Raw genomic sequence first — 19,101 nt, forward strand, 5'->3', positions numbered from 1 at the left:
AAGGTTAGTCTGTGATACCAAGAATAATCCTGTTCATAAAATAAGATAATAAAATAAAATGAAATGATGAGGCCAGAGGCTCATGTGTGGTAATGCATGATAGGATAGATAGATAGACAGACAGACAGATAGATAGATAGATAGATAGATAGACAGACAGACAGACAGACAGACAGAAAGGAGAGAAAAGCAGCAAGTTCAAGACTAGTTTCAGTTTCACACTAGGCAGAATTATACTGTGAGTCCCTGTCTAAAAAGGGGTCTGTGTGGCTGGAGTTGTTGCTTGCCTCTCATGGATGAAGCCCTGGGTTCTATTCCCAATGATGGAAAAAATAAATGATTTAAGAAGAAAGAACTACCATGTGTTCTGAATGATTCTAGATATTTGATTGAATGCATGCTGGCATCTCAACTTCTGACAGAAATAGTTCTGCCACTCTACATCCTATCAGAAGCATTGCCTGAAGTAGGTTGATTAACAGTTCAACAGATCTAATATCCTTTGGGTTTCTTATTTTTCACAGTCACAACTGTTGCAACTTGGGATTCATCCCATGAGCAGCCACCAAACCCTGACACTATTACTGATGCCATGTTATGTTTGTAGACAGGAGCCTAGCATGGCTGTCCTCTGAGGCTCTCAGCTGACTGAGACAGATGCAGATACTTACACCCAACCATTGGACTGAAGTCGGGGACCGCTATGGCTGAATTAGGGGAAGGACTGAGGAAGCTGAAGAGGGGGCCTACCTGAGCATCACTGTTACCGGTTCTTACTTAAAGGCTTTGATATCATCAGAACTGTCTTGGCAGTTTGTAAATTAAGAGTAAGAAGAGCAGAGAACTCTTTACATGTCCACAAAACACAAATTTCTTACTTTAAAGCTTCAAGTACTTCTTTTGGATCTTTTGAAAGTTGAAATAAATATTCCAAAGCTTTTTCGGCCACAAATTGTTGTCCATTCTAAAAGGAACAAACATAATATGTTAAATTACATACATCTCTAAAGAAAGTGATGCTTGGTATAGGTTGTCTATTCCTGCCTATTACAAAGAAATATATTTTCATTTTTTAGAAATATCTAATACTGTAGAATGAAGTAATAATTCATTGACATAAAGAAACAGGTTCATTTTATCCTCAGAAACTCATTTCTGTTTTTCTTGTGTTCGTTCTTTGGCTCTTTTTATTCTGTTTCTTTTATCCACCTCAATTTGTTTATTTTTATTTATCTTATTGTATTGAATTTTTTATTATTTTTTATATATCTTTTTTTAAAACATAGCTTACTATTCTAAATTTATTTTCTTTCTTTCAATAATCTTGAGCCCATCCCCGTGTGTCTTGTAACCATGTTTTTTGTTGGCTAGAACAAGTGGCTCATACATAGCTTTGGGCTCCTATAGTACCCATATCTTCCACCCAAAGTAACTGCTTTTTTTGTTCCTTAATCTTTAAAAGCATTTACATTATGCATCTCCTTCTTATAGAGGTGCCTTTCATTAGCATTTAGCACATTTTACTTCACAAAATCATTCTGCATTGATAATTTCTACTTTCGGCTCAGAGCCTTCTCAAATTACATTTTCTGGAAGCCCCGGCTATATCTACAGTAGCTCTCCTCTGAGTGGGTGGGGACTGGGTATCAAGTCTCTGTGAGGCTACATTCTCTCCCACTGAGGCCAGACAAGGCAGCATAGCTGGAAGAACATATCCCACACACAGTACATGCCTCTTTTCTAAGGAGAGTCAAAAAGGGTGTGGATCCAGATGAGGGAGGTAGGAAGGAACTGGGAGAACTAGGGTCAGGGAAAATGAAGATGAAAATAAACCATATGCAAATAATCCATTTTCAATTAAAAAAGAAAAAGGAACTCACAACTTCCCAGCCACAAGTACAGACTTGATAGGTCTCCTTATCCTTTTTTTTAACAGTAACCAAAAGAACCTCAAATTGTTGAATTTCTTCATTTCCAGTACTCCAATACCTTAAAGGCTCTGTATATTCCCCCATTATATCCTTTTCTTATTTCTTCCAGCTCCTCCAACCCTTTCATTATACACATTTAAGTTTGGTACATCATCAGAAAGTTCCTATCTTTGAAAGACTTCTCTAAAGTTCCCTCCATGTTATTTCTGCAATAGAAATGTAGCTTTCATGGGAAACTTCTCAAGTGTCAATTGATTTTGCTTTTATTACCTTTCTACCTTGAAGATAGTTTATGCCTTCATTTTTTCAGTTCTATTTTTGTACTGCTCCCCCCCCCCCTTAGTTCCCTAAAAACCAGTACTTTAAATTTCTTGTCATCAGACTATATCCCTTATTATCACTTCCTGCTGCCATGGTCTGTATAACCTTTATTGTTGCCATGGTTCCTATATCCTTTATTGTTGCCATGGTCACTATTTCCCTTGTTTCTATGGTTCCTAGGTAATTTCTTCTCATTTGTTGGTGAATTCACTACTGCTAAGTTATTTTATTCAACCTTTCCCTCCTTCTCCCTCATCTCTCAGCATTTTCAATGCATAGACAATCTTCTTAATATTCTAGCCTCTCAATAGCTTAAATTCCATTCCATTAATAATAATAAAAACAATTTCATACTGTCATAAACAGCTCTAAAGGGTTTTAAAGTTTTTAAACTACAAATTGATGAAGTCACTATGGAAATCAGCATGGTAGTTCCTCAAAAACCTAGAAGCAGATTTACTATTGTTTGGCTGCACAACTCCTCAGGATACTTCCAAAAAAATCCTATAGCCTACCACAGAGATACTTGTACATCTATGGTTATTGCAGCTTTAGTCACAATAGCCAGGAAATGGAAACAGCCTAGATGTTCATCAACTGATCAATGGGTAATAAGATATAGGACATATACACAATGGATTCCTATTCAGTTGTAAAGAGAAATAAATTTTCAGGTAAAAAGATATAGCTGGAAAATATGCAAAGTGGGGTGATGCAGATGCAGAAATACAAATGCCACATGCTTTCTCTTGCTTATTTGGGGATCTGAGCTATGAACGTTTAGGTTTGAATGTTTAACGTGAATAATCATAAAAGATTGGAAAGTAGAAAGAGACCATTGGGGGAGGTGATGAGAATATACTCTAGAAAGATGACTAGTTGAAACGGGAAGGGTCTGCATATGATAGAAAAGAGGTGATAATCTATTTAGGCTAGATATCCTCACATAGTAAAATTGTTTTCAGTTCCATTTTCCTGAAATTTGATTTTATTTATAATCAAATAAAAAATCCATTGCATATATGTACTACAATTTCATTATCAATTCATTGGTTGATAGACACTTAGGCTGTTTACATTTCTGGAATATTGACCACTCTCTTAACTATCTATACATTCTCTGTACTACTGAGTAGAGCAATCCTAAAGTAAAACCTCCAACTCATTGATGCTTCCAACTTTTCACTGAATCTCAGTCACTTAATGTCTTCTGATACACCCACTTAAAATTCTAGAAGGATTCATTATAATTAGTCTACTTTTACTGACAGTTTTCATTCATTTTACTCATTTTATAAAGCTGAAAATCTAGTTAAGTCCAATTTTGCACTGACATACTTTTGTTCTTTCATTCATTAAGCGGAACGCAGACATTGTATAAAATTATATAATTATTTGATTTATTTTTGAACATCATTAAATGAATCTAAATGCTATTGACAAGCACATGACTCTTCCTTAGTCATTCGTATCCTGACTTCCTGATTAGTTTATACCTCATCCTGTCTTCTTGAATTCTATATATCCCACTATGTGCACACCACACACACACACACACACACACACACACACATCAATGTCATCTCTTGACAGCAAGTTTAAAAGAAATGAAAAGGCAATTCATTAAAGGAGAATGAAAGAATGATTGACAAGGTACAAAACTAGAACCTAAGTATGGTTCAAAAAAGAATGGTCAACTTATTGATTACTGATGATAGTAAAATATGATGAGGACTAAGATTTGACCATTGCAATATACAGTACCAGGTTACCACAACCTTAACAGAAGCAAAAAGAAAGAAAGAAAGAAAGAAAGAAAGAAAGAAAGAAAGAAAGAAAGAAAGAAAGAAAGAAAGAAAGAAGAATATTAAAAGCATCAAGGGGAAAAGGTCAAGACCTTCCAGAATCACACCAGATTTCTCAGCAGAGACTCTATAAAAGCCAGAAGATCCTGGACAAATATCATAGAGACCCTAAGAGAACACAAATGCCAGCTCAGGTTACTATATCCAGCAAAACTCTCAATAAATATAGATGGAGAAACCCAGATATTGCAGGACAAAAATTTTTTTTACACAGTATCTTTCCACAAATCCATCCCTACAAAGGAAAACTCCAACACAAGGAGAGAAACTACACCCTAGAAAAAGCAAGAAAATAATCTTTTTTCAACTAACCCAAGAGAAGGGAAGAGAAGGGAGCACCTTCATTGGAAGCAAGTGGAAGGGGGGATGGGAACAGGGGGTGGGAAAAGGATAACATTTGAAATGGAAATATAGAGAATATCTAATAAAATAATTTTTAAATAATTCAGGTGACAGCAGATGCTGATAAGGATATGGAGAAAGAGGAACTCTCCTCCACTGTTGGTGGGGTTGTAAGCTGGTACAACCACTCTGAAAATCACTCTGGTGGTTCCTCAGAAAATTGGACATAGTACTACCTGAAGACCCCATTATTCCACTTTTGGGCATATACCCCAAAGATGCTCCAACATATAATAAGGACACATGCTCCACCATGTTTATAGCAGCCTTATTTATAATAGCCAGAAGCTGGAAAGAACCCAGATGTCCTTCAACAGAAAAATGGATACAGAAAATGTGGTATATCTACACAATGGAATACTCCTCAGCTATTAAAAACAATGACTTCATGAAATTCTTAGGCAAATGAATCAAACTAGAAAATATTATCTGAGGTAACCCAATCACAAAAGAACATGCATGAATGGTATGCACTCACTGATAAGTAGATATTAGCTCTGAATACCCAAGAAACAATTCACAGACCACATGAAGCTCAAGAAGAAGGAAGACCCAAGTGTGAATGTTTCATTTCTTCTTAGAAGGGGAAACAAAATACTCACAGGAGGAAATACAGGGACAAAGTGTGGAGCAGAGACTGAAGGAAAGACCATGCAGAGACTGCCCCACCTGGGGATCCATCCCATATACAGATACCAAACCCAGACAATATTGTGGATGCCAAGAAGTGCATGCTGACAGGAGCCTGATATAACTGTCTCCTGAGAGTCTCTGCCAGGTCATGACAAATACAGAGGCAGGTGCTTGCAGCCAACCACTGGACTGACAACAGGGTCTGCAACTTAGTAGTTAGAGAAAGAACTGAAGGAGCGTAAGGGGCTTACAACCCCCATAAGAACAACAATATCAACCAGCAGACCTCCTCCTAGAGCTCCCAGGGCCTAAACCACCATTCAAAGAGTACTCATGGAGTGAACCATGGTTCCAGCTGCATGTGTACCAGAGGATGGCCTTTTAGGGTATCAATGGGAGGAGAGGCCCTTGGTCCTGTGACAGGGAATGCCAGGGCTGGGAGGTGGGAGAGAGTTGGTGGATGGGTAGAAGAGCACCCTCATAAAAGCAAGGGGAAGGCAGATGAGATAAGGGGTTATGGAGGGGAAATCAGGAAAAGAGATAAAATTTGAAATGTAAATAAAAGATATCCAATAAAAGAAGAAAAATCATAAAATTTTTAAAAAGCATCCTGGAAGAAAATGTGTGATGAAACAGTAAAGGAGGCCTCTCCTATGCCTAAGTGAAGGTGCTTTTATGAAGTATTTTTCAAAAAGGGAAAGAGTACAATATAATAATAAATGTTTGAGTTACCTGTAGAGCAAACTCTATAGATAAACTTAGGATGTCGATAGTTGAAACTCCATTTTCAATTTTTCTGCAATCTTCTGATTCTTCCTCTGTTAGTATTCTTTTTAAAGTACTTACTACCTGTAAAGCTGAAAGAAACAATAAAAATGTGAGGTATTTTTTCAAATATAATATTTATGGCTAATTATTTCGCAACTTATTTTGAGTCATCTTAAGAATATCTGCGTCTTTAGATAGATAAAATGTATTAAGTCATACAAATTAATAAACCACCAAGAAGGATATGAATATTAGAAAATGCTTAATTGAACAACTGTACTTGTATGATCCATAGATATATGGATACATCCTCAAGAGCAAAAAATACAAAATGTTCATCTAACACTACACGTAAGAATAAAATATGGAACCTAGAACCTAAATTTCATTACTAATGGAAGGATTGAATACATTGCCATGTGAGGTCCAAATTGGATCTCTACAGGGACCTCCTGAATGAGACTCATGGAGGCAGTGATCTATTCAAAAGCAAGAGGAGCTTTTTTGTTCTAACACATTGGGGTCACCCCACTTCAGGAGGGAGACAACCCTGAGCCGACTCTAATAGGGAATTATATACATCTGGTAAGGGCAGAATTCAAACAACTGGGGCAAAATTTGAACAGTAGTAACTGGGCAGGGTACTATTGGTGGAGCGAATCAACCTTCAAACTGACTCAGTCAGTGTACCCTTTGGGACTTTCCAATGGGGATCAGTTGGGAATCATAGGTGGCTTTGTTTAACAGTTTGGCTTGTAGTTGTTTCAGGAACTAAACTAGCTCTACCCTTCCTGAAAAGGAGGGCTCCTTGTTCTTGGAGGTTTGTGGTGGAATTTTTTCACTGGCCTTCAATTGACCCCAACTCTGGCTCTTTCAGTGGGACATTCACAAAATAGAGTATATAACACTATTGAAATATGCAATCAATCTTAAATGATAAATAAGCTACACATAATAGCCAAAAGGTGATAAATCTATTCACAATATTCAATTGATCCAAGGCAAGTAAAAAGTAACAGCAACAAAGAATAGATGGCATAAATGGAATACCAACAACATAATGCTAAATTTATATCCACTCAAGCTGAATGTGGTGGTATAGCTCTGTAATCACAGAACTTAGGAGGTCAAGGCTACAGAATCACAATTTCAAGGCCTACTTGGGCCACAAAATAATTTACAAGTTCATCCTAGGCAATTTACAGAGACTATCTGTCAGAACAAAAAGTAAAAAGAGGGCTGGGGATATAATTTAGTGTTAAAGTACTTGCCTAGCACATATGTGGCCTTGAATTAATTCCCAATTACTTGAAAATTAAATAAGTAAGTCTAATATTATTAATACTCATATTACATCTAAATGATGAAATGAACCAACTAAATGTCAAATATGATTAGATTAAAGCAAAACAAAATTTTCAAATACATGCCACCAACAAGAAACATATTTAAAAATTTTATTGGCATATACCCAGTTTCCATAGAGTTGGGTTTCATAGACAATTTCATTCAGTAAAGTATATGTGTGGACCATATTCTTTTCCTCCCTCTCTCCTCTCCCTTATACTTCCTCCAGGTAGTCTTCTTCCTTCCCTTAGTCTCTATTCTACATTCAAATTTTAATATATAAATGGTCCTACAAATGTATACAAAATGATAATCTATAAATGACAGAAAGCATGCCATATTTGTCTTTCTGACTTACAAACTTTTCTGAATTTGACTCATTTCACTTAAGATTATAGTCTTCAGTTGTATCCATTTCCAACAAATAACATAGTTTCATTCTTCTTTATGCCTGAATAAAATTTTGTTTATAAATACCACATTTAAAAATATTTTATTTGTCTGTGTGTATGACATACACATGAGTGTATGTGTGTGTGTGTGTGTGAGAGAGAGAGAGAGAGAGAGTGAGTGAGTGAGAGAGAGAGAGAGAGAGAGAGAGAGAGAGAGAGAGAGAGAGAGAGAATGTGATTGTATTTGTTCTGTAGCCAAGGATGACACATGTACTGGCTGTATTTGTCAACTTGACACCAGCTGCAGTCATCAGAGAGAAGGAAGCCTCGTTTAGGAAATGCCTTTATGAGACCCAACTGTAGGACATTTTCTCAATTAGTGATTAAATGGTGAGTGATACCATCTCTGGCCCGGTGATTCTGTATTCTATAAGAAAGCAAGCCATGGGAAGCAAGCTAGTAAGCAGCATTCCTCCACAGCCTCTGTATCAGTTCCTGCCTCTAGGTTCCAGCTCTGCTTGAGTTCCTGTCTTGACTTCCAATGATGGAATATGATATAGAAGTGTAAGCCTAATAGACCCTTTCCTATACAACCTGTTTTTCTGTCTTGGTGTTTTGTTGCAGCAATAGAAACCCTAACTAAGATAGCACCTAAGCTAATTATGTAATAATTTGGCTGTTATGAACAAGTAATAAAACACAAAGTTGGTTTAAAATGTAGTATAAAATACATTATAGTAAATGTAAGTGAAAGTAGGAATATTTATATTAATGATAAGTAGATTTCAGAAAAAAAGAACAACTACCCAGGACAGGATATTTCAAGGTAATAAATATATCAATTCAACAAGGGCACAAATCTAATGGTTTACAGATCTGATGACAAATTTTCAAAAGATGGAAAAATGGGCTAGTGAGATGAGTTAAGACACTTTTCCCCAAGACTGGTGATCTGAGTTTTATCCCCAGGACCTACATGGTAGAAGGAGAGAACCTAATCCTGTAAGTTGTTAACACACACACACACACACACACACACACACACACACATTAATAACCCCAGGATGCAGACTAGCCTCATGGGCTGTAGACTTCAGGTCTGCTCCAGCGTACTCAAAAGCTCACTCCAGTAGTTTTGGGTATCAAGTAGCCCTTGCCTCCCCCAGTCCCACCGCACATACAAGTAAGTTCCATATCTACATCAGGTAGCCTAAATAAACTCCGTCCATCCCAGAAGATATAAGCATTGGACCCATCTCCCAGTCTGGATCCTGGTATTATAAGCACTGCCACACTACCTCTAGACATATGAGCTATCCAAAAGTACGAGGATGTGGGCACTGGCCTGGTATTTGGTTCCCAGTAAACTGTGCTAGAACACAGATATGTAGGCTCTGGCTTGGAGATGAGGACCATAAGAATTGATTGGTCAAGGCACTAGGTTTATAAAAGGCTATTCTCAAATGTGGCTACAAAAGGGACATTCTTGGAAGTTGGTCCCTAGAAGAAAGCACCTGGTTGACACTTGGATGTTCAGGCTAATGGTTCATCCCAAGGCAAATGCAGCATAGTATAGACCTAAAGATACAGATTACCCCAATAGGCACAGTCTCTAAGATCAAATTATAGATCAACTTAAAGACTCAATCATTAGGTATATGCAATGGATCTACCTTCAGATCTAAACTTATATTTACAGGCAGCAGCCTCACTGAGCTGTCTCAGGCCTGACCAATGACACAAACATGATTACCTATGAATCACACCAAGTATCCTGTCCAGAATCTCTAAATGAACTGACTGATGAAAGGCCTTTCTAAACAAAGCAAATCCACAATGACCACAGCAATTCCCTTCTTCCTCAAATATGAAGATACTGATGCAAAACCACAAAGATCAAACACGATTGTGGAAATAATACATTACCCCAAATACTAAGAGCCACAAATAATATAAAATATCTTGGTTTGACCCTAACCAAGGAAGTGAAAGATCTGTATGACAAGAACTTCAAGTTTCTAAAGAAAGAAATTGAAGATCTCAGAAGATGGAAAGATCCCCCATGCTCATGGGATTAAAATAGTGAAGATGGCCAACATACCAAAAGCAATCTGTCAATTCAATGCAATACCCACCAAAATTCCAGCACAATTCTTCACAGACATTGAAAGAACAATTCTCAGCTTCATATGGAAAAACAAAAAACCAAGAATAGCACAAACAATTCTCAACAATAAAAGAACGTCTGGGGGAATCACCATCCCTGACCTCAAGCTGTACTACAGAGCAATAATGCTAAAACTGCACGGTATTGGTACACAGACAGTCAGGTTGATCAATGGAATAGAATTGAAGACCCAAAAATAAACCCACACACCTATGGTCACTTGATCTTTGACAAAGAAGTCAAAACCAAAGAGTCAGAAAAATAAATTGTGCTGGTTCATCTGGAGGTCAGCATGTAGAAGAATGCAAATTGATCTATTCTTATCTCCTTTACAAAGCTCAAGTCCAAGAAGATAAAGGACCTCACATGTTCATAGGCATTTGAAACTAGCCTGGGCAATAAATATTACTAAAAACTATAAAAGAAATAAATGTGGATTTGCAAACTACCAAACTAATAATACAAAAGAACACATTTCAAAGAAGCTTCCTACACATCAAGGATGAAGAGAAGCAGGGTTGGTGAGATGGCACAGCAGATAAAGGTCTTGTTGCTAAGTTTGATGACCTGAATTTGATCCCTGGAGTCCACATGGGGAAGGTGAGAACTGACCCCCACGTGCTTTTCTCTGACTTCCATACATACACTGTGACCTATTCTCTTCTCTCTTTCCCTCTACTCTCCTTCTTTATCTCAACAAACAGATAATGTTTTTAAAAGAAGACAAAGGGGGCTGGAGAGATGGCTCAGTGGTTAAAGCACTAGAAGCTCTTCCAGAGTTCCCAGGCTTAATTCTCTGCTCTAGTATGGCAATTCACATCAATCTGGAACTCCAATCCTCGGGAATCTGGTTCTCTTTTCTGGCTCTCTGCAAGCAATAGGAATGCATGCAGATAAAATACCCATTGGCATAAAATAAAAAAATTTGTTTTTTTCTTTTCATTCATACTTTGAGATTAGTTTTGTTTTTTAAATTATTTTTTCTATATTAAAAATAAAATAGAAAAAACAACAAACCAAAATAGAACTGAACATTGGTGCATGCCTATACCCACAGCACACAGACTGCAGAGAGGAAGATCACAAGTTCCAAGTCATCCTAGCCTACACAGTGAATTCCAGATCAGCCAGGATTATATAGTTACATGTTTCAAACCCAAAATACAGAAAAAAATACAAACATAAATTCTAGAATTGAAAAGTATAATAAAGAACATCAGTGGTAGGTCTGATCGAGTAAAAAATACCTGAACTCAAAGACAATTTAAGAATATGTTGCCAGCTAGGGGAATCACCATCCCTGACTTCAAGCTCTACTACAGATCAATAGTGATTAAAAAAAAACTGCATAGTATTGATACAGAGAAAGGCAGGTAGATCAATGGAATAGAATTGAAGACACAGAAATTTTAACCCACACACCTATGGTCACTTGACCTTTGACAAAGAAGCCAAAAATATAAAATGGAAAAAGAAAGCCTCTTTAATAAATGGTGCTGGTCTAACAGGCTGTCTGTATGTAGAAAAATGAAAATAGACCCATATTTGTCACCTTGCATAAAGCTCAAGTCCAAGTGGAACAAGGATCTCAACATAAAATTAGATACACTGAATCTAATAGAAGAGAAAGTGGGAAAGAGCCTTGTACTCATTGACACGGGGGAAATTTCCTAAAGAGAACTCCAATGGCTCACACTCTAAGATCAAGAATTGATAAATTGGATCATGAAACTGGAAAGCTTCTGTAAGGCAAAGGACATAGTCAACAAGACATATCTGCAACCTACACACTGGGAAAAATAAATCTTCACTGACCCCACATCCAATAGAGGGCCAATATCCAAAATATATAAAGAACTCAAGAAGACTCCAGAGAACCAAACAACCGAACCAAAAATGGGGTATAAAACTAAACAACCCAGATGTCCTATGACAGAAGAATGGATACTAAAAATACAACCCGTTTCCTTGAGCTAGGGAGGTCATGGACCTTAGAAAAGAATCTAATATCATTGGTTTGCTAAATCAGCACAATTCCTCACTACAATCTAAATTTTATTCTTATACCCACAGGTAAGTGGGGGTCTGCTCCTCATTAGAGAAGCTTCTCTTTACAATAGATGAAGACCATCACAGGAAGCCACAACTGGATACAACTCGGCGATCAGTGAATTGTGGGGACCCGAGTCCCAGTGGATACTTCTATATCAAGCTCATACATCTATGAAATATGTTAAATATATATAGGAAATATATGTGAAAATATTTTAAGAGCCAGAATACCAGGAAGTCTGTTGTGAAACAATCTCATACAAATGGCTGCACAAACGATACCAGAACAGTGACAGTATCAATAGACATGCTAATAAAGAAATGGGCATTTTTCACAGGGTCCTAGGAATAGACAAAGAACTACAACTAATGAGAGAGAGAGGGAGGGAGGGAGAGAGGGAGGGAGGGAGAGAGGGAGGGAAGGATGGATGGAGGGGGAGGGAGAAATGAAGGGGAGAGAGAGAGAGAGAGAGAGAGAGAGAGAGAGAGAGAGAGAGAATATTAGCCTTTCCCAGGGATGAATCCCTTTATTGGTTATCCAGTATAATGTGGCCAGCCCTGAAAACATATACACATAAAAGAAAAGTGAACTCAGTAGATTGCATTTGTATATTTGTGCATGCATAATCAAAGAAAAGATACTCTAAAGTTGAGATTTGGGGGAACATGGGAGAGGCTAAAGGAGGTAATGGTGGATAGGGGGGAGGATACCTGGGAGAAGCTGGGGGGGAAATGGGAAGAGAGAAAGTGATATATTATTTTTATTGAAAATACATTTTACTAAATGAGCTAACAAACATAACAGAGAATTCCCAAAAGAAAACCAACAACTATTTGATAAATAGTTCAACATTCTTATCCACTAGGAAAATAAATGAAAACTACTTTGAAATTTTATGTTACCCTAGTTTGACTGGCTATCAAGAAAACAATTACAACAAATGTTGAAAGATATGGTGACCAGAGGACATTTATTCACTGCTGTTGTGGGTGTAAACTGATACATTTTCTATGGAAATAAGTGTAGAGGTTCCTCAAAAGACTGAAAGAAACCCGAGCTCCCACTCCTAAATACATCACTGCACTGCTGCTGTATTACAAAGCTAGGAAATTCAATCAACCTGGATGTTCAACAGCAAAAGAATAAATAATGAACATGTGAAAAATACACAAAATGAAGTTTTATTCAGTCATTAAAATGAAATTTTTCATAAAAATGGACAAAACTAGAGAATATATTAATTGAGGTTCAAAAAGAAAAAAATCACATTTTGTTTCATTTACAGATCCTAGCTTCCAATTTTTCTAAATGCTCATTTATGTGGAAATAAGTGTAGAGCCCAGGGAACTAGAAAGGGGTCTATGAGAGAGGTAAAAAGGTTCTTTAAGGGAGTGAGGTTCCTAGAATGTATATCATTTAGGAATACTAGTGGTAAAAAGGGTTAAGAGGGAAAAATGACAGGGGATTAGGGGGGAGAGCCAATCATAACTAATGATGTATGAAAAAGTCATACAGAGGATTATCTTATCATTGATAAGCTAATAAAAAACAAAACTAATAAAAAAGAATTTGGATAGACTGTACATGAGTGCTAAAGCTGCTTTCAGAAGCTATGAGTTATTAAATAAAAATTCAGTGGCGGGACTGTTGTGTTTTGGTCAGAGGAGCCCTGGAGGCCCCCAAAACAATACAGGCAATTAGCATTGCTCTTGGTTTTCCACAGCAGTTAAAACGCTATAGTTGAAAATACAATATACCCTAGGCTCAGGACACGGAGAAATACAGCTACAACTAGACAAGACACTGCCTTCTCCTTCCTGGCTAGCCATCATTGAGCCATATGACTCATTGAGGTGCTATGAAGGTTACTCATGGAGCACTGTCATCAGCAGTCTTACTCAGCTGGGAGCAACACCACTGACCACCCGGGCTAGATGGTAACTGGGGGCATGTCAGATATAAGATCAATCAACCACTTTTTGATTGAATTTGAGGCCTGATCCATAGGAAAGAATCCATGGCTGATACTGGAAATCTAATCAAAAGCCCACAGTTTGGCAGGTCACAGGCCATACTGTAGAAGATTCATGATATTCATATATGAAAATGTCATAATGAAACCTAACATTATTAATATAAACAACATATTAATATAAACATTTAAAAGGGACAGTAAAATGGCTTAGTGGCTAAAGGTGCTGAACAAGCCTGTTGACATAAGTTCAATATCCAGAACAATAACCATGAAGATGAAGGAAAGAAGCAACTCCATGAAGTTTTCATTTAAACTCCAAATGTTGTGGCATCCTGTACATGTACACACACACACACAAATATTTGTCAATTTCACAGGTGTATTAATTCTATTTAAAATAAAGTTATGAAAAAGGCTTTAATAAGAAAAACTTTTCCACACTAATTGGTAGATTGTCTCATGAAATTTAAAGTTCTTTTAGCCCTTATGATACAGTATCAAGTAATACAAATGCCTAAAAGTCTCTACTGAAAACAGTAAAAACAGATATGAAAAGGATATTAACCTTGATACAGAGCTAACTCTAACTTAATACTTTTTATTCTTGTTGAAGTATATGACACTATTTTATGATATAGTACATTATTTTTCTAGCATGAATAACAGAATCTCTGGTATATAGTAACTGCAAATAGTTGAGTAATTTGATTTCTATAGTTTACGTTTCCATGTATTTACTTAATCTCCTTAATTTCCTTAATAAATTGAAACGTATCTAGAGTTCAGGTTCTTTCAGAATTCTCTCAATAATGCAAGGGTGGAAAGGGTTTAAAACCTTACATGAATATATGCATATATGCAACTAATTATATATACATGTATGCATGTAGAGTTATCAGCTAAAAACTATGCTTGAGTTAATGGGAGGACACAGAACTGATGGGATGTGCATCATGTGTATACTTTGTAAAGAAAAATTCCATTTGATTAGGATTTTTATTATTATTATTACCATTATTTTACATTAGTGAACAGAGTCAAAAGGTACCCAAAGACTCTGATTAATTCTGGTTAATTCTTTTTTAAAAAATATGTAAGTCTGTTATTGTCCCCAAATTGTACTTGTGATCAGGATCTTGTTTCTGGAGCTAGGAAACTGAGGTCTCACTCGTCAGCCTGCCGCACGGTTCCCTTCTCAGACACACAGATGCCATCCAATCACTTTCTGATGTCCTTGTATTTAACTGTTGTGGCTTGCTGAATCAGAGCCACTGAATTTGAAACTAGCTCAATATCATTTCCTTCAAGGGTTAATTCATCCTTCTGGGCTTAAGAGACAGAACAAGCAATAACCGTCCTCATCCGAACCCTGCCGATGTATTTTTCATCCAAGAAATTTCAGATTTCAACCAAAGACCCATCCATTCTCCTGAATAACGACGTTGATAGGGAAGTGAGCATCCACAGACCTCATCTTGTAACGGAAGCCCAGTGTAACACCCTTGATCATGTTCTGAACATGACTGCAGATGGTTCTGACAGTGGCCAGCTCCTTTCTGTTACCCCACCATTTGTCAACACAGAGCCTTTTATTTTTCTTTCCCAGAAGACTTAGCTCTACACTGATATGATTGAAGTCCATTCACAGTCTACTATCTTTAAACTTATCTATTTTTTATTCTCTAATGATTTTTATTGTTAACATTAATGCATAAAGAACATTTATACCTCTGTAGGCATTGCCCTCCATTATTGCAATCTTGAATATATAATACTGAGTGAAAATGTTTGTAGGATCCTGTTGCTCAACTTCTGCTATGACCTCTTTAGCCTGAAAAGAAAACAAAAACCACAGGGTTGATTTTATATAAGTGATCACCATATTGTATTAATATCATTATTAGACACAATTGTTGAGGGGTACTCATCATGAAAATAAAGGAACCTAAAAAATTTTAAAGATCTACTACTGCCTTACAAGGTTAGAGAAATAGGTGTGCTTCTAGAACAAGAGTGAATAAGCCATGTTAAAATAACAAAGGTCAAAAGAAAAAAAAATAAAAATCATTATGCTTAATCTTTACACAACAAGGAAACTTTGACTATTTCGAGGTTACATCTTGTTTAACACACTTTATGCTCATTGTAACTAGTAAGATTTTAAGGCATACTATCAAATCTTTAAAAAAATCAAATACTGACAAAAATGTATTCATATACTTTTATGTAAAAATGCTTTTAAAATTTGTACATTTATCTTTGTTCTTTAAAATAATGTTATTCAATTAAAAAATAATTTTCCTGCTTTAAAAAAAAACATAAATGATGGATGATATACGTCAATTTAAAAAAACTAAAATAAAATAATAGGACACTTGGAAAAGTAGAAAAAAGTCATGAAACCAAATTTAAGAAAAAGTCAAGTGCTAAAAAGGTAAGTAGAGAATGAAAACTCCTTTGGCTGGTAGGTGTTTGTGAATGTGGACACATATTTACTGAAAATTTGACAGGCCTTGGTAAATCAGAAACTAGACATCAAATTCCACAAGATCATATGGTTAGACTAAGACTAAATCAGAAGTACACTTGATCCTACATATAACCACTCCAAGAGTCCACAAAGAAAGTGATTTTGGCACTGGATAAAAAGGAGTACACCAGATAGGGGGAAATTGTTCTATGCGATGTAATACAAGTCAAATTTACTTGTTTATAGCCTTATGTTACAGTATCTGGTGGAGAGAGGGCTTAAAAGACCTATAGTTATGAATGATTGCTCCGAAACATAATGCAAGAAAAAGGGAAATCCTTTCTGGGAGAAGGAACATTCATTTTAGGTTTCAAAATATTTCATAAATATATTTTTAAGAATGATAAGCTGTAAACATTAAATACCCAAATACCCTATAGAACCAGGCACAATAAATGAGTAACAGCAAAAACAATAGCTAACAGAAACAGATATTCAAGATGCAGAAACTAGGATAATACTAAAAAAAACTAATTACAAAACAACTATTCAAAACAAAGTTTGAAAAAATAAAATATATACTTTAAAATGCAAGTAGATAGATTAGTTTTAGTACCTAATGAAACAGGAAACAGAGACTAATCTTTTCCTTACAACTTTATTTAAAAAACAGAAATACGTGTATAGATTTTTAAAGGCATTTTAGCATAAAAACTATATGAATATATTTATCATATTGCTCTTTCCAACTCTATGAAGAATTGGGTTGGAATTTCGATGGAGATGGCATTGAATCTGTAGATCGCTTTTGATAAGATGACCATTTTTATAATGTTGACCCTTCCAATCCATGAGCATGGGAGATCTTTCCATCTTCTGAGATCTTCTTCAATTTCCTTCTTCAGAGATTTGAAGTTCTTGTCATACAGGTCCTTCACTTGCTTAGTTAGGATCACACCAAGGCATTTCACATTGTTTGTGACTATTTTGAAGAGTATCTTTTCCCTAATTTCTTTCTCAGCATGTTTGTCCTTTGAGTAGAGGAAGGCTACTGATTTGTTTGAGTTAATTTTATATCCAGCCACTTTGCTGAACTTGTTTATAAGCTGTAGAAGTTCTCTGGTGAAATTTTTGGGGTCACTTATGTATACTATCATATCTTCTGCAAATAGTGATATTTTGACTTCTTCCTTTCTGATTTGTATCCCTTTGATCTCCTTTTGCTGTCTAATTGCTCCAGCCAGGACTTCCAGTATTATGTTGAATAGGTAGGGGGAGAGTGGGCAGCCTTGTTGAGTCCCAGATTTTAGTGGGATTGCTTCAAGTTTCTCACCGTTTAGTTTGATATTGGCTTTCATTGCATCCCATAAGTTTAGATATGTTGTGCTTTCATTTTCATTAAATTCTTAAAAAAAAATCCTTAATTTCTTACTTTATTTCTTCTTTGACCATGCTATCGTTGAGTAGAGCATTGTTCAGCTTCCATGTATATGTAGGCTTTTTCTTATAAAGATTAATTTTAATGATTTATTTTATGTGTTGTGTGCTATGCCTACATGTATGCATATATACTACATACTTGAGGATCCAGAAGAAGGCATCAAGTCCTCTGGAGCCAGAGTTACAGCTAATTGTGAGACACTAAATGGGGACTGTGAAATCAGACTGAGGTCCTCTGCAAGACCAGCCAGTGTTTTTTAACCCCTGAGCCATCTCTCTATCACCAAAGACCATTCTAACATGTGACCTTGAAATTTCATAAGCAAAATAAAAACAAAACAAACAAGATGAATAGTAGATTAGAAATAGGTAAAGGCAAATTTAATTAAGTGAAAAATGAAAAAGAAAAGAAGTAACAAAGAAGATGGGGAAATCACTGGTAGGGTACTTCCCTAGCATAAACAATGCCATAAGTTTAGCCCCTAGCACCACAATCATAGTTAAAACACAATTTTTGTTAAGGCTCCTACTGCTGTGATAAAGCACTGTGACCAGACCGCCATCAAGACTCAGGACATGCCCGCAGACAGCTGAAACCCTGGATCAGCCTTACAAGGGCTCTTCTGCCAGAGCCCACAGGGAGCTTGCCACACACCCTTCAGGATGTCCCAGGAGCCTGGAGCTCCTGGAGGACAGATAGCATGGTGCATTCTGGGATCAGGTCCTTTCCAGCCCAGCAAGAAGGCCTGGTGACCTCCATCAAGGTCAGGACCCACCTGCAAACAGCTAAGCTCCCAGAACAGCTTCATAAGAGCTTTCCCACCTGAGCCTCGTTGTCAGAACCAAGTCACTGCCATCAGAATTCACTGACTGCCAGCAAAGAGCTAAATACACAGAAGCAATCTCTTTCCTGATTTTTCCACAAACCCTCAGTACCACGGGAGAGACAGGCTCCAGTCAGAGACAAGATCACAGATAAGAATGAAAAGAGAAAAGCAAATGAACCTAAGCAATGGAAACCAAGACAACCTGGCAACATCAGAACCCATCTCTCCCACCACAGCAAGTAGTGGATTGCCAAACACACCAGAAAAACAAGGCTTAGACTTGAAATCATACTTTATGATGATGATGGAGATCTTTAAGAAGAGCATGAATAACTACTTTAAATAATTACAGGAGAACACACATAAACAAATAAAAGCCATTAAAGAGGAAAGAAAAAAAAAATCACTCAAAGAACTAGAGGAAAACACAAAAAAAAAAACAGATGAAGGAATTAAAAACAAAAACAGAAACAATAAAGAAAACCCCAAAAGAAACAACCCTGAAGATAA

The 19,101-nt window shown here is 36.6% G+C and overlaps 1 protein-coding gene across 1 annotated transcript in view; it reads right to left on the reverse strand.

Annotated features, from left to right (window-relative positions):
- Positions 1–19,101, reverse strand: part of TEX11 (testis expressed 11) — a gene marked incomplete at both ends in the record, with an annotated part of 185,322 nt that overhangs the window by 66,414 nt on the left and 99,807 nt on the right. The window contains 3 exons of the mRNA XM_080910083.1: positions 879–964; positions 5,885–6,009; positions 15,583–15,685. Coding sequence (XP_080766209.1) covers positions 879–964; positions 5,885–6,009; positions 15,583–15,685 — 314 coding nt within the window. The remainder of the gene's footprint in view (positions 1–878; positions 965–5,884; positions 6,010–15,582; positions 15,686–19,101) is intronic.

This window comes from Micromys minutus, assembly GCF_963924665.1.
Source record: "Micromys minutus genome assembly, chromosome: X".
Lineage (NCBI taxonomy): Eukaryota > Metazoa > Chordata > Mammalia > Rodentia > Muridae > Micromys > Micromys minutus.